This window comes from Trematomus bernacchii, unplaced genomic scaffold (assembly GCF_902827165.1).
Source record: "Trematomus bernacchii unplaced genomic scaffold, fTreBer1.1, whole genome shotgun sequence".
NCBI classification, from domain to species: Eukaryota; Metazoa; Chordata; class Actinopteri; order Perciformes; family Nototheniidae; genus Trematomus; species Trematomus bernacchii.
Window position 1 is genome coordinate 2268687 of NW_022987698.1, and position 24446 is coordinate 2293132.

General features: G+C 38.7%; 2 protein-coding genes across 4 annotated transcripts; one reads left to right on the top strand and one right to left on the bottom strand.

The window, feature by feature from the left end:
- The first annotated feature begins 1579 nt into the window (after positions 1 to 1579).
- camk1a (calcium/calmodulin-dependent protein kinase Ia) lies at positions 1580 to 17842 on the top strand. The gene is made up of 12 exons (XM_034139535.1): positions 1580 to 1755; positions 3125 to 3243; positions 12084 to 12215; positions 13132 to 13206; positions 13327 to 13465; positions 13574 to 13700; positions 14000 to 14075; positions 14155 to 14267; positions 14355 to 14433; positions 14998 to 15085; positions 15225 to 15411; positions 16141 to 17842. The coding sequence occupies exons 2-12, from the start codon at positions 3158 to 3160 to the stop codon at positions 16242 to 16244; spliced, it is 1206 nt and encodes a 401-aa protein (XP_033995426.1). The 5' UTR covers positions 1580 to 1755; positions 3125 to 3157; the 3' UTR covers positions 16245 to 17842.
- Positions 17843 to 18107: 265 nt separating this feature from the next.
- LOC117489944 (actin-associated protein FAM107A) lies at positions 18108 to 22711 on the bottom strand. 3 transcript variants are annotated; one of them, XM_034139538.1, is made up of 4 exons: positions 22602 to 22711; positions 20943 to 21123; positions 20701 to 20857; positions 18108 to 19912 (listed from the first exon to the last, which is right to left on the bottom strand). In XM_034139538.1, exons 2-4 carry the CDS (start codon positions 21119 to 21121, stop codon positions 19823 to 19825), a joined length of 426 nt encoding a protein of 141 aa, XP_033995429.1. In that variant the 5' UTR covers positions 21122 to 21123; positions 22602 to 22711; the 3' UTR covers positions 18108 to 19822. The 3 variants fall into 3 exon arrangements, with proteins under 3 accessions (XP_033995429.1, XP_033995428.1, XP_033995427.1); XM_034139537.1 differs by lacking the exon at positions 22602 to 22711 and having other exon boundaries at positions 20701 to 20854; positions 20943 to 21559; XM_034139536.1 differs by lacking the exon at positions 22602 to 22711 and having other exon boundaries at positions 20943 to 21559.
- Positions 22712 to 24446: the final 1735 nt, after the last annotated feature.

Sequence of the window (24446 nt, forward strand, 5' to 3'; positions counted from 1 at the left end):
TTGTGCACATTTAATATCCAAATCTTACTTTATTTTGACGGTTTGGACGTGGAAAGAGGGTTGAGATGTTTTGGGGATGGGTTAGTAAAAAAAAGAATTGCTTTTATTTACAACATGCATGTTGAAATAAAGACTGTGAACATGGTACTATCAAGTGTAGCCTACTATCCATTCACCCAAAAATAATAAAAAACACAAAGACATACAAGATTCACAATAAAATAAACTTCTCCACCCATATCGTCTGTTTGATAATGTTCAACTAGTTAAAGGTGGGGTACAGTAGGTAATTTTGGAGAAACCAGCTCGAGTGCGCTAGAATTTGAAAATACACAGCCGGAAAAAATCTGCCACTTCCTTACAGAGCCCCTCCTCCAACACACACGAACGTGCACATGACCAATGAGGGCACGAGATAAGTTTGTGCGCAGATGGAAGGCTGACAGGCAGGTAGGCCATCCAGTTATTTTAGCCGGGCGGCTAAAATGATTGGTCGTGCTTTTTACAGTACTACGGCTTCCACAGATGACATTTTGTTATGGATTTTTTGTCAAAGCACTTAAGGTATTCATTGCTATCGGGATGTTAAGAGCATTCCATGGAATATAACAAAAAGTGTATCTCGAGCCGGTTTCTCAAACTTACCTACCCCACCTTTAAGTACAGTAGGCCTATATGGACAATGATATATATCCTCAATTAAATATAATGGCAAAACACCATGAACGCATTGCAATGTGTTGCAATGCGTTCATGGTGTTTTTATTTGTTCAATTGTATATGTCTTATATAACTATGTTGCATTGTTGGAGGAGCTCGGGACGTAAGATGTTCATTGCCATTTCTACACTGTAGCTTATGTGCATATGACATTAAAACCTTTTGAAAGAACCTGAACCTTTGAAAGAACATCCATAACATTCACCTGTTTGCAATTTATATCAATATTCCAATTACTTGTATATAGACTATTCTTGCACTATTTCTATAATATTATATTTTGCACTATTTCATCTGTTTTATTGTGTTGCACTGTTGGAGGAGCTGTGACCTAAGATTCTCATTGTCATAACTACACTGTAGTAGCTATGTACAAATGACAATAAAAGCCTTGAATCTTGAATTTTAATCTTGAATCAGAGCTGGTGAATAAACATGTGGGTATTTTTTTAGTCCTAATTGCTTTAGGGCCCTATCCTGTGAAAGGGTGCCTGCCAGTGCAGAGAGGATGCTGTAAGAGAGTGAATGCAGGGCGTTGCCTCAATATTAATGGCAATTCAGATCTTTAATTCCCTGCAAATGCCCATTACCCCTAATTTGGCATATTTTCAGTAAGCATCTAAAACCTTGCATAATCCAGAGGCCGCTTGTGTGTGCCTTGTCAGTGCTGTGTGATACATTATTCACAGTGACACGTTACGCCTGTTTTGCCGAGGCTCTAAAATTGTCTGCATAACCTGCAAACTCAGCAGGAGCGTGACCGACTGCACTGCGAGAAGCTTTCAGGAAACAACAAGCAGATGCACAAAAAAATGTGTTCACATGCAACAGACGGCGGCTCGACTATCTTTGTGAGAATCGCAGATCACGTTGTTAAGAGAACAGTGAGTGATTCTATGCTGCACTACGTCCACAGACGTCTGGTTTTCTTGACGTCAGGAGAAGTCTAGTGGACACAACGCTGCGCACAAGCACAGCAACCACATCGCTCCCACAGGCAAGGAGAACACATCACAGCGACAGATCGCCATTTAGGTATGTCTTTTTCTCTAGCCATATATTCACAGAAATGCAAAATCAATCGTGTAGTTTTTCCTTTAGCACTTAAACTTGTGAAGCTTCTTTTATTGTGCGCCTGCATGTAGCATCTGCAGGTTTAACCCAAAGATGCTGCTTTCCTTTGACTGCCATACCCTTGAGCGCTGCAGTACTACTCTTCGCACACCCACACCGCCTTTTCTCTCTGTAGCTTGTACTTGTATGATCACCACCTCGAACATTTGACTTATTTTCAGTCAGTCTGGCGTAATGCACCGGCAAGCCGTTTGAATTCCCATTCAACCCCCTGCTTCCATTCACGCCCTGCAGCCTTAATGCAGAGCAGGTTACCGCACGTTTCTCAGTGGAATACAGTTTCCATTTCACCTGAGCTCTTGTATTTGTGGATTTGACAATCATTACTGGTTACATATTGAGAAATACTGCACATTTCTCCCAGCTGGTATCTGCCTCTACTGACCATGCGTTTGTTTTTGCGACGCTGTATGGTCCCTTATTTGACTGTCTCTGCTGCACTAGTCTATTTGCCCTACTTTATGTTATTGTGTTGCTATCAATTGCTGCCCAGCCGGATCTCAGCAAAAAAGACTCTTGTGGGTTGTAGCTTTTGGGGGGAAAGTTGTATATCTTCCTTTTCATTGTGCACGTTTCTTTTTTTTCGCTCTCAATTTGTTTCATTCTTATTCATTTATATCATTTTTCGCAGCCTTATAAAAGTGTACTGTCCTTTTTAAATGTAATGCAATAAATGCCAGGCCTTCAGCTTCAATGTTTAATTATACGTGATTTGACATTTGAGCTTATTAATCAGTCATCATGCAGATCAGAAGAAACTAGTAACTTGTCTTCTTGCCACCAGTCCAATCAAACTGCATTAACCAGAACACTTCACCATAAAAATCAATGGTTTATTTAATGGATGAAGGTTTTATGCAGCAATCAGTCAGCCAAACTCTAATTGACATATTAAACAGATACTGTGGCTGAATATCTCCCACAGTCTAAATACTCTTAATTAAGTACATTATACAGTGCATGAGTGCCCGTTGATTGTGGTGTCATATATCCAGTTTCCCCACTGGGTGCTTGAATAATGTTTGTGATAGATACATCATCAGAAAGTAGTTAAAACACACAGCAACATGATACAAAATCAAGGAATTGAGGGAATGTATATCTTACACATATGTTCATTAAACATCACTTCATATAAATCATTGGTTCACTTTATCCACCTGATCAGACATTTAGATGTGATTACACATGCGTGGGGTCATATCTTAACGTGCATGCTCTTAGTCTTTATTAACAGTTTTTTTGTGTTTCTGTTCCCTTTGCCCCATAGCTGTAGTGTGGCTAATCGGATCAGCATTGTAGGATGCCTCTTGGAGAGGATGGAAATGGATGGAAAAAGAAGACATCAGACATCAAAGAACATTATGACTTCAAAGAAGTACTGGGGACGTAAGTACTGCTAGTTTAGTGCTGTTGTCAGGGAAATTCTGAATGTTCAATACGGCCCAAGACTCTCAATGGACCCTAACACCTCAGCTTGTGTCAGTCAGGAAAGGTCTAATGCTCTTGAAACTTTCATAGATCATTTTAGCTCCATGTACCTCCATTGTGCGGGGGAAGTTTAAGCAGTTCATGTCTCAAAGCCTTAAAAAATAGATCTCAAACTACCCCCATAACAATAAAGCAAAACGTGTATAAGTAGGATTAATAAACTCTTAATTTGCCCTATCTGAGAATGTCATATCTATTATTTCATTTTTCTTTGTGTACATTCAAATAATCAAAAAACAATTGAGAAAGCATGGGGGTACAGTTTCCAGGACACCCACACTGGTTGGTTTCCAGAATTTCAGTCAATATATAATGAAGCTGCCATGTGTAGCCTGCTGTGTAAATTGTAAGTGATGGGTACCTACACAACCCACAGAGAGTTGGAGACACCAAGGGATTATATCAGACCCACCAGTCATTCCTACTCCATCTGTCCACACTGTCAGAGCTGCAGTCTGGACTCAAAGAAACTTGAGTGACATTTTGGACGTTCCTGTCACGTCTTGACTCAGACTAGTCTTGTTCTTGGCCGCAGTTCAATGCTGACTCAACTATTTCCCATACGTCTTAAAGTATTCAAACATGCATTTTTTTTCCCTGGCCAATTTGACTTTCTTCTGAGTGTTGCAAACATTTTAAAACACATTAAAGTTACATTTTAAGGATTGGCTGATCAAAGGCAGGCAACGAAAGGAAACAGTAAAGTTTATAATAATAAAAGCAACAGCAACTTAACTGAATCTAGTTTTGAATGCAGCTTGAATATTTTTAAGCTGATCTTTACTTCATCCATTACTCATGTTCAACACGAGTTTAACATGAAAGGGCTAGAGCTGCAATTGTGTGCATATTGCAGGCGTGTGTGCGGTTGCATGTGAGTGTATTTGTTACTGAACATCATTATCAGTTTAGGTACTCTTCCTGTCATGGTCAAAACTCGTAATGTGGAGTGCACTTGACATTCAGGCAGTTTGGCCTTAATGTTGGCTTTGACTCAGTGTTCTTGTTTTGAGAGTAGGAAAGAGTCCTGAGTGGAAGAGAGGTTGACGTCAGTCACGAAACGTTTTTTCTCTACACTGTAAAATGTTTGGCTGTAAAATTACAGTAAATTACTGGCTACTAGTTGCATGGATTTCACAGTAATTTACTGTAAATATTTCACAGTAATTCACTGTAAATATTTCACAGTAATTTACTGTAGATATTTTACAGTAAATTAGAATAAAAGTACAGCTAAATACTGTGACTTTACAGTTGCCATGCCCATGGAATTACTGTGATATAGCAGTACAGAGCTGTGGTATTATGGTACCTTGCTGTACATAAATTACAGTAATTACCTGTATTTTCACACTATTACTGTAGAAGTAATGCAACACAGTAGCCAGTAATTTACTGTAAATATACAAATGTAAATAATACAATAATATATTGTAAATTTGACTAGTTAACTGGGATCTTACCATAACTACACAATTCAATCGGCTCAATCAACAAAGAAAAACAAAGAAAATGCCCATTTTAACTTTGTATTACTCCATTGAAGTGCAAAGTACATTTCACAGTGTGTTGGACATGTTGTTACGGCCCCAACCTCTACTCCGCGGTAGTGGCTCGTGCTGAGACCCGCAACATGAAAGAATACACGCAATAACCGGTACTTGGTAACGAGCATTTATTGATAATCAGCCGTTTGCTCACACAAGCGAAACGGGAAACAAAAAGAGGTCTGGAGGACTGGCCAAAAGGAACAAACAGAAGGAGGGAACCCGAGCCAGCCACACCACGGGCCGTAGGACCCAGAACTCCCCCCCCCTAACCAGAAATCAATTATAAACCCTATGGGAAACAAAATAAAGCCGCGAAAACTGGACTACCAGGTCCTCCAGGCTAAACATAAACACATCTGCAAAAAGATGGTCTACAGCTCAAAATGGCAAAGAGATATTCTAAGGAGAGTGTCTCCCGGCGTGAGACATCCTTCTCCTCCAGCTTCTCTTTATATATACACGGCTGAGTGGAATTAGGAACACCTGGGCAGAGGCGGAGCCAGGGGCAGACCAGGTGCAGAAAACAAGGAGGGCAGCAGTTAACACATGTCTACACAGACATCCACTCGAAGTCAACAATTTTTGACAAGGGGGTTTCAATTGCCATGCCTCTTTTTGGCTTTCGAGCCCGTCTCAGGATTAATGCCCAGGAAGCACCTGAAAACAATAAACCAAGACAACAAAATGTATATGTTGCATCATTTATTTTAAGGCACATGCAGCGGTGCCCGTTTCAATTTAAGTAAAACCTGCACCAAAGAAAGAAATTAGTATTTAAAGCCAAGCAAGAGCGATAAAAGCAAGAAAATCCCTTAATTTGTTGTGTTATCACAGAGGATGGTCTGAATACAGTATTTTACTCTGAAATAATACAGTAACATGTTGTGAAATCCTGGTAATCATTTATCCTGTACATTCACAGTAATTAACTGTGCCTGTATTGATTTCACTGTGAAATTCAAAATTACAGTATTATATTGTGAACATTACAGGTAAAGACTGTAAAGTGGTAAAACAGTAATTTATTGAAAAATATTACAGCTAAATATTGTGAAATCATGGTAATATTTTACAGTGTATGTATGAAACCAGTCAAGGACCAATTCATTCTTCCCTTTCATTTTCTCTGAAACTAAAATCTCACTCAATTAAGTGGTTCATCTTATTCCCCATGAGAACACAAATAAGAATACAAAATCAATCTAACCAGTAATATCTAACCCATCTCATTTTAAATATAAAAGAGTCTGCCGCTTCATCAACCCAAGTTATATATTTGTCTAAATTTTTTAAGAGATTAGGAGCACTTTGCTCATGGCAAAAATAAATATTACATTCACCCATTTCTGAAGCCGCTGTCTAAGATTTGTCTGAAAAGATTTTCAAACTTCCTACTCGTTTGATGTGGCCTGGTGGATTCTACAATTCTTATTGATCTAAGTCTGGAATTCAAAATAAGTCACATTTACATCTATGTACATGTAACACACCTTAAGGTTGTAATAAACCACACACTAAATCATCAACCAGCATGAAAAAGGTTACTTTTTAATGGTGATGGCTGGACCTGTGACTGCACTCTCCAGGGGGGACAAAACCGGCCCAGATGGTCATGGGACTGCTCTCCACTCCCCCAAACTGAGAACAAGTGACCTAGCACATGTCCACCTGTGATAACACGAGTGTGCCAGATGGAGTGTGGTTTTGTTTTCTATCTTGCACACCTGTTTACCCAGAAAGGCTGCACAGAATCAGATTTTAATGACTGTGCAGCTCTGGTTCACATCCAAAAAAGTGAAATAGCAGTGGGTAGATGATGAGGCCGTCTGGTTATGTTGAGTGCTGTAGGAGGACATCAAATAAGACTCCATCAGTCTCAAAGCCTGTGAGCTGCATGCACGAGCACACCGTTTATTTGAGAACTCATGACTGCTGCTAAACTCTGATTATTTCTCTTACGATTTCTGTACGGCTCACAGGAACTTTCAAAAGTGATTGTAATTTGAAGTATGATATAAAGTGTTATATAACAAGGATTGAGTGAATTACCAGGATAGCGGGTTCCCATATTTCATGAAAAAAGATGCAGAAAAAAGCTGAAGTAATATTCTTTTCCTACTGTCACTATAGCTGGACCTGGCAGAGGGAAGAATTAATGTGTTGACGGAAAGCTCCTTATGCTCGGAGAGAAGATTACAGTGGAGCTTTATCCAGGAATTCAGTGCATGAAGTTAATTGATTTATGTTGAAATATTGTATTCAGATCCAGCTAATCCTTACAGTTTAAACTCTGTTTAGGGTCCACGTCAAGCTAGCTGTCCTCTAGGTAGGGTTGGCAGATTGAAACACTTATCCTCTCTGCAGTTATCATGTCTGTCACACTGCGGTCACACGCTTGGGCTTTTTTTGTAGTCATTTTAAGATTTTAACTTTTAACCTTTAACAATGTTATCTACCTATGACAGGAAATAGAAGAGCAAAGCATATTACTGATAACATTCTGTTTAACTACCTGTGAGATGCCATCACTGTTGCTTTTTATAAAATAAAGGTGTGACTATGAGATTCCAGCAAACTCAGGTTTTCTAAGCTTTGCTTTTGAGGCCGTCGTTGTGTTTTTGTGAAAGACTGTAAAAGGAGGGAGAGAGTAAAGCAGCTAACCCATCACTGTAGTTGTTATGGGCTATTGTTGTAATGAGTGTAATAAGTGGAGTGTTATAGCTTCTGTAAAAGTCTTGTCTTTTATGGACACTGACAACACTGATGGCTTTCTTTTTACAGTTTCATTAAATGTCCCATAAAATCACTTAGAGTTCAATACTTTTGTCCAAGGTTTAACGTTTTTATGTATGAATTATGATGTATTAATGAGACCTAAAAGGAGAAATGACATGGGTGCATCCATAGTAGTTCAGTTTCCTGTGGACAGATATATCCCTGCATGCTGGCAGCTTGTCTCAAAGCAATGCATGGGGCCAGTTAAAATGACACATGATATATTAATAATGGCCTATGCCATGTTGGTATAAAGTCACCGTTTTTTTTAAATTATTGAAATGCCTAGATGGATAAATATGTGTGTTTAAGTGCTATGCAGTTTAAAAAAAGAGTTGGGCATAATGAGTTTGTGTAGTGCAACTTGCTTTAATTTAGTCATGCATGTCAGCTCAATAAACAATTGCGTTTTAACTAGGCTAAGTTTTAAGTTATGAACAGCTGGTGCAACTGGCTCCTGGACCGAGAGACTGTGATGTTATTAAATCCCTTTTGCAGTCAAAATGATTGGTGTTAGCTGGAATGTCCAATACTTTCAATAAAGTTCTTTTTTTGTTCCAAAGATACACTATCAATCAGGCAGAGTCATGCACCTTGGGCCTGTTGCTGACAGCCTCGAGCATCCATAAGTCTATCGATCTCACCTGGCAAGCGCTCCCCTTAAGCCCAATATGCCTCCGAGTCCCAAAAAAGCGTTCTCTTTTTAGCCTAATCCATATTGTGTGTGTGTGAGTTTGTGAGTGTTTGAGAGAGAGAGAGGGAAAGACAAGAGGTGATATGTGTGGACAAACAGTACAATCCCATTTCACACTATCTACAGAAAAACAACTTAATACATTCATATAAACAAAGATGGGGACTGGTCCATTCACTAACAATTGCTCAACTGTAAAATAATGTGTAGGTCAAACCTCTCAACTCCTCACTCTTCTCTATAAACAACCAGAATGAGTGCTAGCAGTGTTTTTGTACTGCATGGTCAAAATGTGACTGTATCTCTCCTACACACTATCCACCTGGAGTGCACGAGTAGTTCTTGAAACTCTCCGCCCCCATTTCTTACTACTTAATGGTTGTATCTTTTTTATGGATGCATTGATGTGCTTTGTTTGATATAAAATGTAAAAGGCCTATTACAAAAAGGATGACGGTACTGCTGCTTCTACTCAGAATTGAATGGAGAATTCAAACAAGTTTTGCAGCTCTTTGCAGAATTAGCTTTTTAGAGCTTATTGTTTTGAGTTGGGGGTTACGGTTGTGACAGGGTTAGAGTTGTGACACATTTAAGTCAGGGGACTGTATTCTCTGTATCATATCATCCTTTCTGTTTGAATGTACATGTTAGAGAGCTCAGAAAGGAGAGTTGAGTGTCAGCATCTACACACTTAATAATAACTCAGCTGTGTTTTAGTCTGATATTATTTTATAAAAGGGTTAGGAATTTATACTTGCGTCATTCAGTGACTGCCTGTTTAGATACATGATTACTTTGATACAGCGCTATATTCAAATATTTGTAAAGTCTTGGAATGATGTTTCTTATGTTGTTCATAGTGTAACTTATTAAATCCATTGTTAGTTTTGGCTTGTTAGCTACTGAAACTTTAAAAAGGAGTTCACCAACAAACATAATTAATTAAAAAACAGCTGCAGCTTAATCCTGGGCCTCTAAATATATGTCTTCACCCATGTTGTTTACTAACAACTCTTCATGTTAAAATTCATCATGATGAACTGTCGGATGAAGCCTTAAAGACATGGAAGAGGGCAATAAGAGCATACTTCATGGAGGTAACACTGAGAGACGCTGACAGCGATATGAGAATGTGTGAATCAATATTTTCCCGTATGGACAGCTGGGATAACAGCGTCTTCTACAATATGTGTGTGTGTGTGCGTGTGCGTGTGTGTGTGTTTTGTAAGTGTCAGACAGAGACCCATGCTGTGGTGTTATGCTGATGGCTTTGGGGCAGACACCATCACACTTATACAGATGCATAATTACCAGATATGGCGCTTTTAATGAATGTTTCATCTATCTATCTATCTATCTATCTATCTATCTATCTATCTATCTATCTATCTATCTATCTATCTATCTATCTATCTATATCTATCTATATCTATCTATATCTATCTATCTATCTATCTATCTATCTGTCGTTCGAGTGGAGGTTTAATCTAAAAAATGTCTAAAAATATGCTGTGACAGTCTTGTTCATGTACACAAAAACAGCCGAGCGTCAGCTATGAGTCTTGAGGCCAATGACTCATATAGGACTTATTTATTTGAATTTGTTTACAGCAGGATAATGTGCATGCCAGGATTATTTATTGGCATAAAATATATCAGATGATATGGCAACAAGAAGACTGAAGAAATTGACAACAATCGTTTCACTCTTATCTAATGCTAAGTCTTACACGTTAGCTGTTACATAAATCTTATCAGTTCAGAATAACAGCTACAGTGGCTTCCTGTCTTCCTCTTCCCAAACCCCCTGAGAGCCCACCCCTACGTCTCCAAATTAGCAACTGGATGTTTGATTACAGTGTGTCTCACGGCAACAGTAGTGTGTGTGCGTGAATGTATTTTATTTGAAGGAGTAGCATGGATCAGGTCATATACAATATAAAGTTGAGTCAAAATGTGAAATCAGATATCTACAGTCGTATAATTCTGACAATAGAGGTGTAAATTGATAAAAAATTAGATCCTGTTGACATAATGATACTCGTGTTGCTGTCATCTGTGATTCTTGTCAAACAGAAAAAGGACAGTATATATGTTTATCCAGGGGTCTGTCACATCAACAATGATTTTGATCATTTCATTGCATCATATTCCCCTGCTCATTTCTCTTTAAAGACAGCTGTGTTTGAGGCTCACATTATCATTTTTTCATGATTGATTCATTTCTAATCTTACCGGCAAGATTTTACACAATCTGTGGATTCATTGAATTATAAATTGAAAAGTAAACATTGCAGCTTTTTGATAATTAAATAATACTTATGTAACTCAAGTTAAAGCCTCTTGCTTTAAAACTTCTTGTTGTGAGATTTTTCTGTGGGTTTTGAATTGTTGTTCTAACGAAACAAATACATTACACCGTGACAGGCCTTTTTAAAAGAAAATGTGTTAAAGATGATCTTTTTTCTATTTTGAGTCTAAAGAGATTATAACACCCAGAGAATAGGGGTTTTACACTCTTGACCCTCTGAGGAAACCCTTACTGTAAATGTTGCAGACATAAACACATTAAAATGCTTTTATGGGTCGATGCAAATTGGAGCTTTATTTGATTTCGTTTTGAGATTATTTTAAGGACTTTTAGAAAAATGAAACCGGAGATGTGTGTGATAATCGTCTCTCCTCATGTGCATCAGCTTCAATATTCAAACGTTTCTGCTGCGCTGGTTCGTTGAGCACAAGATGGCCACGGTACAAAGCCATCTCAAGGATTACCGCAGATCCACATGGGCATTTACGATGACACGATGATGGGAGGAGGTGTACTGATGGAAGCTCAGGGTTGCTCAATAGCTGTTCTGCTCTGTAATGAACACTTCATGAATGTTAAAAGCAGAATAAACAGAAATTGAGAGATTTGCTTCCTTATTCCCGGGGTGTTGTTGACAACAGCTCTGTGAAGTCTTTATTAAAGGTTGCATACTAAAGTGAAGTTGAGTGTGAGAGGTCCTCACATGCTCCACAGTGTGACAGATGGAAAAGAAGTTGCTATAATAGTAACCTTGGACTCCCATTGTGTATTGCATGACAGTGCTGTTCCACACACATGTAAAGGATCCCTGCGGCTGCTAACAACGCTCAGGCCGACTCCTGAGATCTCTCCCACGCACATGTAGGGAGACTGTGTAAATGCACACTGTTCTCCCTCTCAGCATCGCCATAATCCATAATGCAGTCTTGTCTCCCTCAAAACAGCCACACTGCATTTACTATCTATTATTGAGTAGAATAAAAATAGTTTCTTCTTTCTTTTTTTGAGGCAAGTGATATTGCTATAAATGTCTTTTTGCGACTGCTGAGCATTTTCGTAGCCCCCAAAAAGTCTCGGTAATGTCAGAATTTTGAATTATTTATCCAAACACCACTCATACACACAAAGATGGCTGCATGGAGGGTATTTGGAGATCCTTATTTTAAAGCTTGTGGTTATTTATCACGGAATAATATAACTTGACCTTATCTTTGCACTAAAAAATATCTAGAAGTCTAAAATGATTTGAATAAAAAGCTCTGCATACTCTGTCCCGCTAGTACCATCTTTTGTGTTACATTGTATATCCGTCATGGCCTGTAGCCTAATAAGGGTCCATTAGATCTTAACAAGTCTATTTTACTCAACACATTTTTAAACTGTGTTTGTTTCTTCTACCTTTGTTCAGGGGAGCTTTCTCAGAGGTGGTTCTAGCAGAGGAGAAGAGGACCCAGAGGCTGGTGGCCATCAAGTGTATCCCTAAGAAAGCGTTGGAGGGCAAAGAGAACAACATCGAGAATGAGATTGCGGTACTACACAGGTACGATCACCAAAGTTCCTCGTCGTGCGTTGGCTTACGCTTTGTGTCCATCGGGAGGAATTACTCAACCATACATGTACAGATGCAAAATATATGCAAGGGGTCAATTGAATGGGTGACTAAATGCATGGTGTCAGTAGAAACAGTAGGATTGTGCACCGGAAATGTCAGGAGTAAAGAAGATAGACCTATTTTTAGTGTCCCTGTTGCCAGGGCAACAGCACACAGAGGCGGAGATGGTGTGGAGTTCCCCGCAGCAGTGTATTGAAGAAAGAGAAAGAGACATAGAGGGTGGAGAAGTGGAGATGGGGGTAGGGTATGAAGGAGAGCGATATGGCAGAGTGGGAGGAGTGGAGTTTGGCTAAATACTTTAAGTCACAATTAAATAAACAGGACTCATGCGAGTGGCAGACTAGACGAGGTATTCCCTATTCCTATTAAAAGTCACAGCCCAGCTGATGCTATGTAACAGTGATGGTTTGTTCATCCTTTTGACTCAGGAGCCCAGAGAGATGGCTGACTGACTGGTTCACAACAATAAACAATACCATTTTGTGCGTCTGAGAATAAAATGTGTTATAGTTATTCTGTCAAGCCCTGTAGCTCTCATCAAAAGCTGATATTTGTTTCCGGTTCCAGCTGTGAAGCACTGGCTATTGTCCTTCTAGGCAAGAGTACTGTATCTGAAGCTTCTCCGTGTTCTGATCTGAGGGTCTCTTTCAGTCTGCACACATAGGTTTGATCTCAATTAACTGAAGGGCTTTTCATAGAAAAGAGGGAACATACAGCTCTACATTTGAATTATGCAGCAAGAATGCCATCTGGTGACCAACTTACAGTAAGCAAGAGAGATTGAATCTCAATAAAAAATGCAACATATTCTATCTGATGATTTTTGTCCATTTATGTTCCTCAGAATCAAACACGCCAACATTGTCACACTGGAGGACATCTTTGAAAACACATCCCATCTATATCTCGTCATGCAGCTGTAAGTCCTCCTCTTTAACTTACACAATGGCTTATTATATAAAAGAAGACATGAATGTGGATTTATTTACTGTGCTTTATTTGGCTGTATGAGCCTAACACTTTGATTTTGACCTGGCAGGGTATCTGGAGGTGAGTTGTTTGACAGGATAGTGGAGAAAGGTTTCTACACAGAGAGAGATGCCAGCCAACTTATCCACCAGATCTTGGATGCAGTCAAATATCTCCACGATATGGGCATCGTCCACAGAGACTTGAAGGTATTATTGCTCAAGGAAGACAGGAAGATAACTGCTCGATCTGGCTTGCAGTTGACCCTTTCTCCCTTTGCAAACCGTCCTCTTTGATGCCTCTTCTTGTCTTTGCAGCCAGAGAATCTGCTGTATTACAGTATGGACGAAGACTCTAAAATTATGATCAGTGACTTCGGATTGTCGAAGATTGAGGGAGCAGGCAGTGTCATGTCCACAGCCTGCGGTACGCCTGGATATGTGGGTAAGGCATTTATTTTGCTGGTCTGCCAGACTCTCCTCGCCTCCCCCTCTCTTTCTTGTGAGCTCAGTGCCTGTTATTTCAGCTGATATCCCCTCTTTATTCATTGAGTTGTGAGAAGCTCTTTCGTCCACTACTGAGGCAATTGCAAGTGTTTCAGAAGGGCTCTCTACCTGTTCGACATGACCCACTAGATCACATGGTATTACTGAAAGGTCAAGATTACTTGAATTCACCCCCACTTCTACCCTGTAGCGTATATTTGTTCTGCTTTTCCTGAATGTCTGCTGTGTGTTTCACAGCTCCCGAGGTGCTCGCTCAGAAGCCGTACAGCAAAGCAGTGGACTGCTGGTCCATAGGAGTTATTTCTTATATTCTGTAAGTAAGCCCCTTAATCACTGGGAAGTATGTCAAGTGTGAGTTTTATACTGAATATTATACAATATCACTCCCACAGGTTATGTGGATACCCTCCGTTTTACGATGAAAACGATGCCAAGTTATTTGAGCAGATTCTGAAAGCAGAGTATGAATTTGACTCTCCGTACTGGGACGACATCTCAGATTCAGGTACTTCTGATTATTAAAATATGTACGTATAATATATATGTATACCTAATCAGATTGGACGTATAATACCATGATTTTTGTCTGCAGCCAAAGACTTCATCTGTCACCTGATGGAGAAAGAACCTTTGAAGAGGTATACATGTGATCAGGCGCTCCAGCACCCATGGTAAGAGAGTCAAATACTTATTACCTTTATATATAAAAAAGATACTCATACTTTGGGTTCTTGAAAACAATAACAGCCATTTTCACTATTTTCTGTCAAATGTTAGACTAAATTAAAATAAGGAGAAAATAGAAAAGGACATACATTATATCATATCAATAAAAAAAATCATCGACCAGCAATCAGCTAACATTTATTTTCATTATCAATAAACCATTGCCTATTTTATTAATTCATTTATTAATCTCTTAATTAAATGTTAAAACAAATCACATTCTAATTTACAAGCCGAAACTGACACTTTCAAATTCCTTGTTTTACTCATAATGATGTTCATTGAACTATTACTATTGTGTTTGTGACAAAGAACATTATAAAATCTTCTTATTTGAGAAACAGGAATTAGCTAAATGTTTGCATTTTTTAAGGAAAATGTAAGAATTAATCAAGTATTTAAAAAAATGCCAATACATTTTTCTTCAAATCGACACAAAATGCAAAGAATACGCTCTAGTCATGTTCTTTAACTGAATTTCACTTCAGTGATTCTTGTTGACCTTGCAGGATCTGTGGAGACACAGCTCTGGACAAGAATATCCATGAATCTGTCAGCGCTCAAATCAAGAAGAACTTTGCCAAAAGTAAATGGAAGGTCAGTGCCTGAACCACAGAGCGGCCTGCTGAGAGAGCAGTATTAAGATTGGCAAGAGCACATTCAGTACGCCTGTGCTTCTCCCTCAGTAGCTGTCACACACAGATTGTTTTCCCTTTCTCTCTCTCTGTCCATGAAGCAAGCATTTAATGCCACAGCGGTGGTGCGCCACATGCGGAAGTTGCAGCTGGGCACAAGTCTCGAGGGACCGAGTCAGATTACTCCCACCAGTCCCTGCCATGGACATCTGCTCCCAGAGGAAGAGGAAGAGGAGGAGGAGGAGGAGGAGGAGGAAGACAAGTTGGGGAATGGGGAGGAGGAGAGCTGTAAGTCATCACTTTACAGTCAACAAACAAACACTATCTTTTAGTCATATCAGACGTGCATATTAAGTTCATTAAACTAAATGTATTACATATAATGCTACATTGTAATTTAACAGCATTTAAACTGTCTAAGGTTGTGGGGCCAAATGTACAATCTTTCAGTTGATCTTTCTCAAATCAAACCATCTTTCCTATATTAAGTGGATGAAGCATTAGAAAGATAAGGATTCTGCTGTTCAAAGACAAATGTATAGAAGGCAGAAAAACTGAGCCTTAGAATGTACAATAAAAGGATGAGAGGATGAATGAGTGTGAAGAGGCATAGTCCAATCCAACTTTATTTATATAGCACGTTTAAAAACAACAGAGTTGACCAAAGTGCTGTACATCAATAAATATATAAAAAAGTGGGAGGGAGGTGTGTGGATAAAGGAGGTTAGAGGTTAAGCTAAGGCATGACCTTGTTTCCTAAACACAAGATCACTTATGGATATTAATATTGTACTTGTAGCTGTTGGGTAACTTTTTATTACCCAGGATTGGCTAATTATGATAACTTCACAGTGTTGGAAATGACTTCTATTTGGAAAGCCTTAGGAGGCTCCCACTGCTAGAGTGGCTAAATTTAGTTTTGCACGAGTTACATTTTCCTTCTAGTGTGATGGTGAGTGCAAAGTTATTATTACCCGTAATCTCCTTATGCTCCGTTGTTTTTGCTCTAATCTCCAGTATCCCACTATGAGGACGGTCGCCGTGGCAGCACCGAGGGCAGCGCAGACCGGGACAGCCTGAGAAGCTGCACCTACTGCTGCAGGCCAGCCAGTCGCGTTTGAGCCCAGCCTCCGGTTGTCATGGTGACATTGTATCCCTGGAGCGCCCAGAGCCCGCCCGCCCAGTCTGGCCAGGAATGCAGAGTAGTTATCAGGCAGTGTCCACCAGAATACATCCACAGCCAGCAGGTCACAGTGTGGAGAAATATACTGTAAGTCTTTCCCCCACAATAAAAAATACAACATACACACATCCTGACTCAAGACACACAAGTTTTAACTTTTTTGCTTGTTGCAGAACAGAATGCAAGGCTGCTCCCGAGTAGACAGTGATTTAAAGAAAGGGCCAGTCTGCATGATAAGCAACCTAACATAGAGTTGTCCAGCTACAGCAGACAGGAGTCATTACAGTGTGTTCTGTAAAATACGTTGTTGGAAGGTTCCAGTCTTCTGGAGTTTAATCAAAGAATAGGCAGTGGCCCAAAGGCAGACTTCTCTATAATTTTTGTTCTCACATTATCTTTCACATCTACCTCTATTCATAATTAAGGTCAGTCTACATCCATCTGGCTCACGCGCTCTACATTACTGGCAGCCTTCTCCAAAAATCTGGCCAGACAGGGCACAAAGAAAAGGGAAACACTGAAAGCTACTCCTGCATGTCTTAATACTCCTTACCCCTCAATGTGACTCGCTCCGGTCGCTGACCAAGTAGCTGTTTAGTTGAATAGAGTTCATCTTGAGGCATGACTTCACTGCCGATGCCCCCCGCCCATTTGTTCTGTTTTATCACTTTTTTCTCATATTAAGTGTTTCTGTCCTTTTTATAAGTATTTCATTGTTTTTTAAAGCTTTTGGACTCTATATTCTGGCTCAGACTGGGTTTGTGAAGAGCGGTTCTGAGTGTGTGCATGCTTCTGTTGGAGAAAAAAATATTGAAATTGATGAATATCAGAAGGAGACTTTTTGTTTTATGGCTGTTCTGTTAGGAGAGGCTCAAACTGAGATCCCTGTGCGCCTGTAAATCAGAAGAATCGTATCTGACTATCCTCTGTGAGCTCACATCATGTAAGAAAGAAAGAGTTATGGGTTAGTGTTAGTGTTGCGAATCCACTGTGCGTGGGAAGAAAAAGATCATACATCACCATGCACATTCTCTCTGTTCTGTTGCTGACAAGCGTCTAAATATTGTCCGGCTCTGGATCTTATGCCGGGTCGGAGGGATCTCAGTCTGAGCGCTCCGCCTGCTCTGTGCTGTGCACCTCTAGTGGAAGAAGTTTTGGTCTACTGTTTGCATGACCTGGTTAAATATGTTTACATGAATGATGATCAATTAGTATAAACACACGATTATTATTACTCTGTTGTATTTAAAAATGATGTAATACTGTAATTTTGAGCTATATAATGTGAAGTGAGTAACACCAGAAGTAATGTTGTTGACAAAGTACAACACAGCACAGTGGACTTATCATTTGCATTTACTACGACGGTCAAGTCTCTACCCGAGTGACATTTCTCCTGTACTTTGTTTGTTTACAACTCAAATATTCAGTTTTCCTGTCGTTGCTTTTGTATTATTTATTTATTCCCTTTTGATACCCAGGCACAAGCAGAAAAAAATACACATATCTTAATTAAACGCATGTGCCAGCCACAGTACAAAACATTAAAAAATATATACAGAGATGCTGGAAATATCACATGTCCGCCAAGGGTGTATTCTTCAGTGTGCATTTGTCCTCCTGGGTAGATGAACTGCAGTACTAAAGCCATATAGTAAAGTGGGGATGTTTAACTGTACATTCAGATATGTTGTCATCTTATAAATATATGACTTCAATTAAGGATGGCTATGATTCGGCACAATATTTAATGTAGAAAAAAAACAAGACAAAATTATTAAATTCAAATCCAAACACTTAAATCCTGATATAAATCACACCATATCGTTGTTGATTTAAGGTATGTCATGTCACCATATTATTAGTTAGCCGTAGAAATAACAAACAAATTCATGCTAGTTCCCTAGATCTGTCATTGACACTTACAGGTCCATAGTAGAATAAAAGAAGGCAATTACTCTGGATTTACATGACGGTAATTGTGGAAAATATGCAAACTGTGAAGGGCTTCATGTTAACTGTACGATAGCCAATGTTGATGAATTTGATAACTGGCTATTCATTGTTTGGTAATTACCTGTCATTGAACCTTCCCTGGGATTTGTTTCCATTTGGCTGTGTTTTTTTAAATATGATTTTACCCATTACAACACATCTAAATGCATAAAGAAACACGTGTATATTATATATATAAATATAAGTATATATTGTATATCCTTTTTTGTAAAAGCTGTTTTGAGCTACAACTGTATGGATGCAATGCATCATGGGTTATTGGAAGATGTAAGAAAATACAATGATTTGTACCCAGTGAGATATGATTGCAGGAAATGAAATAAAACCTCCTTGTCTATGCATTGTGTGTTCTGTCATTGTTCAACAACGTCGAAATGTTGCATAAATCAGTGTGATTCGTAAAGAAGTGTAAGCGATTCAAACTCTTTTTAAACTGATATTACATTATATGCCAAATATAATGTATTCTCATAACTGAATAAATCTCACTTATTTGACCTCTTTATTTACTTATCAAACTACATTTCCTTTATATCGTGATAATTATGATAAGTGCTGATGGCCATTCCAAGACATATCATATCTAAATAAATATATATATATATATTAGCTGGATGATTCATGTGGTAATAATTGGCATACTGATAATTATCATTTCATAATAAGATTCATGTATACTATTTTTTTTTTATTCAATGTTCACCTCCTGCCATTCATAATAAAATAAATGTTCACAAAAGACGTATTTTTGTGACTTTTCCTGCATATATCATGACATTGTAAATACACTAATATGTCACAAGAACAAATGTATTGCATGTTGTTGAATATCTTTTGTCAATGTAAACATTACTTACGACACAAGATATTTTAATTGTAATCTCTTTTACACCAATTCTCATTGTGGACATCATTGACCTTGACAGACGAATGTACCCGATTGTTAACTAATATATGATACTACGCTTCTCAACATTATAAAATAGACCTTACATAAAACAATGATATTTACAGGGTAAAGTGAATGCCCAAAAACACATTGAAAAATTCCTTATTATTCCTTATTATACTGACAACATTAAAGTTACGAGTATTATGAGTCATTACAGACATTATAATTAGAAAACTGTAACACATTACCATGTAAATTAACTTTAAAATGAAAACACATACATGTGCATCTACTGTGTTTACGTAATCCAGTTTTCTGCTGTTATTACATCACAATCCAGTGATGTCTTAATAGATCAGTCATGTATTTCTCATCTATGTGATCCTTGATATTTAAAGACAATTACTTTACCTGTTTCACCTTTGCTCACTTAACCACTGGAACCATCCACTGTCTGCCACATGTCTTACTTCACCTTATCTGATTCTTATGTTAACAGTAACAGTGAAGATCAGTCTCTCCACTTATTATTCCCAACAGTCCATTGCGCTGACTTTCAACACAACACATGCACATACCTACACTCAAAACGTCCACACTTATTTCCCTCATGCATCCAACACGGCTGTTCGTCTCAGTCTCTCTTTGACTCGGAGGAACTCTGGGCCCTCTCGCTGTTGTCCCTTGTCTCTCTCGAACTGTGGAGACATTAAAATACATTAATGCAACATATTAGTTAAAAAGCACTGTGTAGCCTATGCTTGTTTATGAGTATGATACATCTTAATATTTCATATAACAGTTCATATCGTTCATATAACTAGAGCATTATGAAGTCATGTATTATAGTGTCTAACAGATCAACGTATTTTCTTCTTGTAGAAGCCTTTACAGTCTATGGTAGAAGCTCAGGCTGGACTTCTGCAGTGTCTGAGACAATGCCTGCACTGCCCCCCACTGGCTGACTGCAGAACTACATGATGCTCTTATCAATGTACTATATCTTCTGTGAGGAAATACTGAACATATGACACACTCATGTTTGGTTTCAGAATATGTAAAGTCATTCAAATTCAAAGTCAATTCAAAATGTAATTGATATATTATGATGTTGGTATGAAAGAGTGTTAGGGAAATGAGAAGAACAAGTTAGAGGAGAAAGAGGAAGTTTAGAATTTGAAGAATAATGTTGAGAATACAAAGACAGTGTTTGAGAAAAAGGTTGAATAAAGTTGACATGTACAGAATAAGGTTACATGTTCAGTATTAGTGCCAGCCAGGACAAAAAAAAGCTTTTTAAGAATAGAGTTGAAACTATACTCAAACATGTTTTTTAAACAAAACAAGAAAATGCTAAATCAATAAAAAAACGTCCTCCACCTGTTTGCTTCCCCTTGTGGCTGGCCCTACTGTATACTCTTCCTTGGATTTGATTGATAGATCTTGACAATATATTTTTTTAAAGTGTTAACTACTGTGTGCAAACCTTTTCTAGCCTCTGTTGTCTTTTTAGCAGTTCCTGATGAAATGGTGATCTGCTCCTCTTCGCTTCTTCCTGATCCCTGCTCGCCTTCACCCTTTGTTCCCATCTTCTCTTTTCTAAAGCCCTCTGGAGTTCAGTGTTTCCTTCTTGGTGCACTCTGCTGACAGGAACACAGAAGGACTTTATGGTTCATAACGAAGGTGAAGTGTGAGTGTTTTTACTAGAGTCTGTGTTACTTTAACAACCTCTTGTGGGTCATCCGCAGTTCTTTGTGGAGCTCCTGGTGGCTCTTGGAGGCTGTTAAAGGATTGAGAGGTTTTTGGGGTCTGATGAGATTACTGTTCTCCTCCTCACTCTGTAGTTGGGACAGAGAAGCCTGGAGCTCCCAGTATCTGTTTTGCTGTTCAGGTTTGTGTATCTGCATTACTGAGGCAAAAGAGAAAAAAACATACAGACTATATATTTTCCAGTACGATATAGGAATAAAGGATACAATTCGCATTTGACACCATGCAGAGACCATATTTTTCCATAGAGTGATAACAACAATGCTGAATAAATAACCCCTTACATTGTATTAAAATCACATGGCAAGTTAACTATCTCCTCAAGGACCTACCAAACTTTATTATTGATACCACCAGATGAAATAAACATTTGATCAGCTCATCTGTCTGACTAAAACCTGATTGCCTTTTTGCTTCTCTCCAAGCCTCAAATTACTGAAAAGCCTCATGTATTGACAGAGGGAGGGACACAGGTATGTACAGTGCTCTTCCTGATATCAAGACCTCTGGAAATACCACAAACTGCATCCTCACATACATGAAATGACATGGAAACTTGCCTTGGGAACTGTACAGTTAAAGGTCACCTATAGGCTATTATGCAAAATCAACTTTTCTATGTCTTTTATACATAAACATGTGTCCCCTCTGTGTAAAGAGATCATGAAAGTTTCAGGAAAAAATATTTGCTCACTTTTTGTCCTGATCCATCTATATAAAAACCTGTCTGAAAATGAGCTGATCAGATTTTGGCCACCTTATGTCATAACGATTTTTTGGGTTGTGTAACCATTAGCCAATCACCAAGGTAACACCCCCCACCTTATCACCTGCATCTCCTCCTAGAGCACCATTGTGTTATCACATTGGTGGCGTGGGGAGTGGCTCCTTATTTTCATCTAAAGTAAAAGACAGAGAATCAGCACTTTTGAAACAGGGCTGAAACAGAGGGGTTTATGGGATGCTACAATGCATGATCTGTTTGGTATTTCGAGCAAAACACTTCAGAGACATGTTTTGTATATATCTGAGATCTATAATATATTGAGGAAAAACTGTATAATAGGGGACCTTTAAAGTCCTACAAACCATGTGGGTATATGCACTGGTAACTTAGTTCTTGCCTGCTGTAGGGCATTCCATCACTGTAAATCTTACTGAGCAATAATTAATTCATGTCTTTATGTCCTTTGTGTGCATGTGTGTTAAAATATAACAACAATGACTAAAATGTCAAAAGTGTAAAGTACTTAGCAAACATTAGCCACCAAAAGCTATTGGTCATGCCAGACCAAATAACAGAAAATCTGTGTTTTGTCGATAAAGGATTCATATATTCATTTGGTTAAGTCACATTGTGTTATTATTATTATAATCAAAATGTACATAGTCTTGCTTTAAAACACATTTGACAGACATTACTTAAAAAACTCTGGTTGACACTTTTACTCTTTAATGAAGCTGAGAATAAAGAAAATTGATTCTAAAGAAAATACTACTGTGACTACAGATCCACCTTTATCTGTGCCACCTCTGCCCAGTTGTTATTCCCATAAAGTCACAGTTTACCCCTCCTTTTATGACAATGATAATAATCTTGACAGACAGATCTCTCACCAGACACGTTCAGGTGCGTCTCTGGAGGATGTTGAAGATCTCTCTGTCAACAGAAGATGCCATGTCAAATAGAATAACATATGAAAATGTGTTAGTAGTTATTACCAATTTATCTGCGATTGTTTTTATATATAAAAGTGTGTAAATAGTGTGACACACAATTGCAGATAAACGATACACATCTCTCAGTCTGTCACCAATGCAGTTTCATGCAAATGACAGAGACAGAGAGAGAGAGTTGAAAGCATCACAAAGCCGTTTTATGCGACGGACAAATGAAGTGTCATCTCTTGTTCCACATGTCCAGTGAAGCGAGAGCCCTGACGGTGGAGGGCTGCCACCTCATTAATGACAAGGATCAAACAAAACACAGTCTGATTCCCACTGAAACTCTCATTTGCTGGAGTTTGAGCAGAAATAATAGTCGAGACAAGAGTGATTCGTTTGTTTGGACTCGGACAGGACTGCTGAAATAAGTTATTCATTTGGTTTCTGTTGTTGGATAAACGACTGTAGATACATTATGGCAAACTTCTTTTTTTTGCTCTGAGCACAATCTACTGGTTACATTTTCACTGATCAATGTACGTGTTACATAATGTTTGTTGTGGCTTTGGCATTAGTTGCCATTCAGCTGCAACTTGGCTGAATGTGTTCCAAAACTTGCTTGAATTATTCAGATAAAGTAAAGTTTAAATAAATCCTCAGAATGAGAATAAGGTGCAATCTTGCTGAGGCATTTTAATGACAAGTCTGCTGCTGGCAGCGGTTCGGTTGAAGAGGGAAGAGTCATGCTGTTTGGCCAAGGCTTAGACAGTGGATATTTTGTGGCCAGAATTAATTGGACATGACGGGGTAAACACTCTCCAGGGCTTACTTTCCAGTGTTGGCAAGGCTTGTTTTACAGGATAAAAATCTGTATTTGGTTTAAGCCCTTGCTTTCTTGGGGAAATAAAAAGTAGAGATAACAATAACAGATCAGGAAACTGTCAAAAAAAGAAGAAGCTTAAAGGTGATCAAGAACACACATTTAAAACATAGTTTTGGTTTTTCATGATCTGTTAGTGTCTTCTCTAACACACAAGAAAGTATTTTTTGACACATGGATGCTTCTGCTGGATTATTTTAACAGCACAAGTGTTATGTTTTAAAGAGAAAGAAAGAGAAAATAAATGAAGAATATACATTTACAAACGTACCTTCTTTCCATGTGTGACCCCCATGTCGTCAGTCTGAATCCAGATTCAGTTTCTGCACAGTGAACTCACAATGGACAGAGTTGCGATAATAATTTGAGGTTGCTCTCCCTCTCCCTCTCCCTCTCCCTCTCCCTCTCTCTCTCTCTTTCTTTCTCTACTCCATCAGCCAATAACGCCAGAGAGAGCAAACTGTTCTGTGTTTTGACCAATGTCGATGCCAGGGGCGTCGCCTGGACCTGAAAACATTCGGGGCTTAGCCCACAGTGGCGGCGGCGCTACAGTGGCATTTTTTACTGCAACACCCCCCACACGCACACACACAGCACACCCGCGACTGTTACAATGAAGGCTCGATAATCAGCTCACGGCATATAGGCAGGGGTAAAGTGGTATTTTTTATGAGTGGGGGGCTCACCTCCTCTAGGGGGGTCCGGGGGGATGCTCCCCCGGGAAGATTTTTTTTTAAATATTGAAGTTAAATGCATCAATCTGGTGCACTTTGAGAGCAAAATGAAGAGATCTATGGATACCTCTCTCAACACCAATATGAAGCAGAACTGTAAACAGATGTACTTTTTCTTTATGGATATTTTACTAATCACTCCCCTTTTAAACTCTATTCTTGTTTTACTGCCATATAGTATTT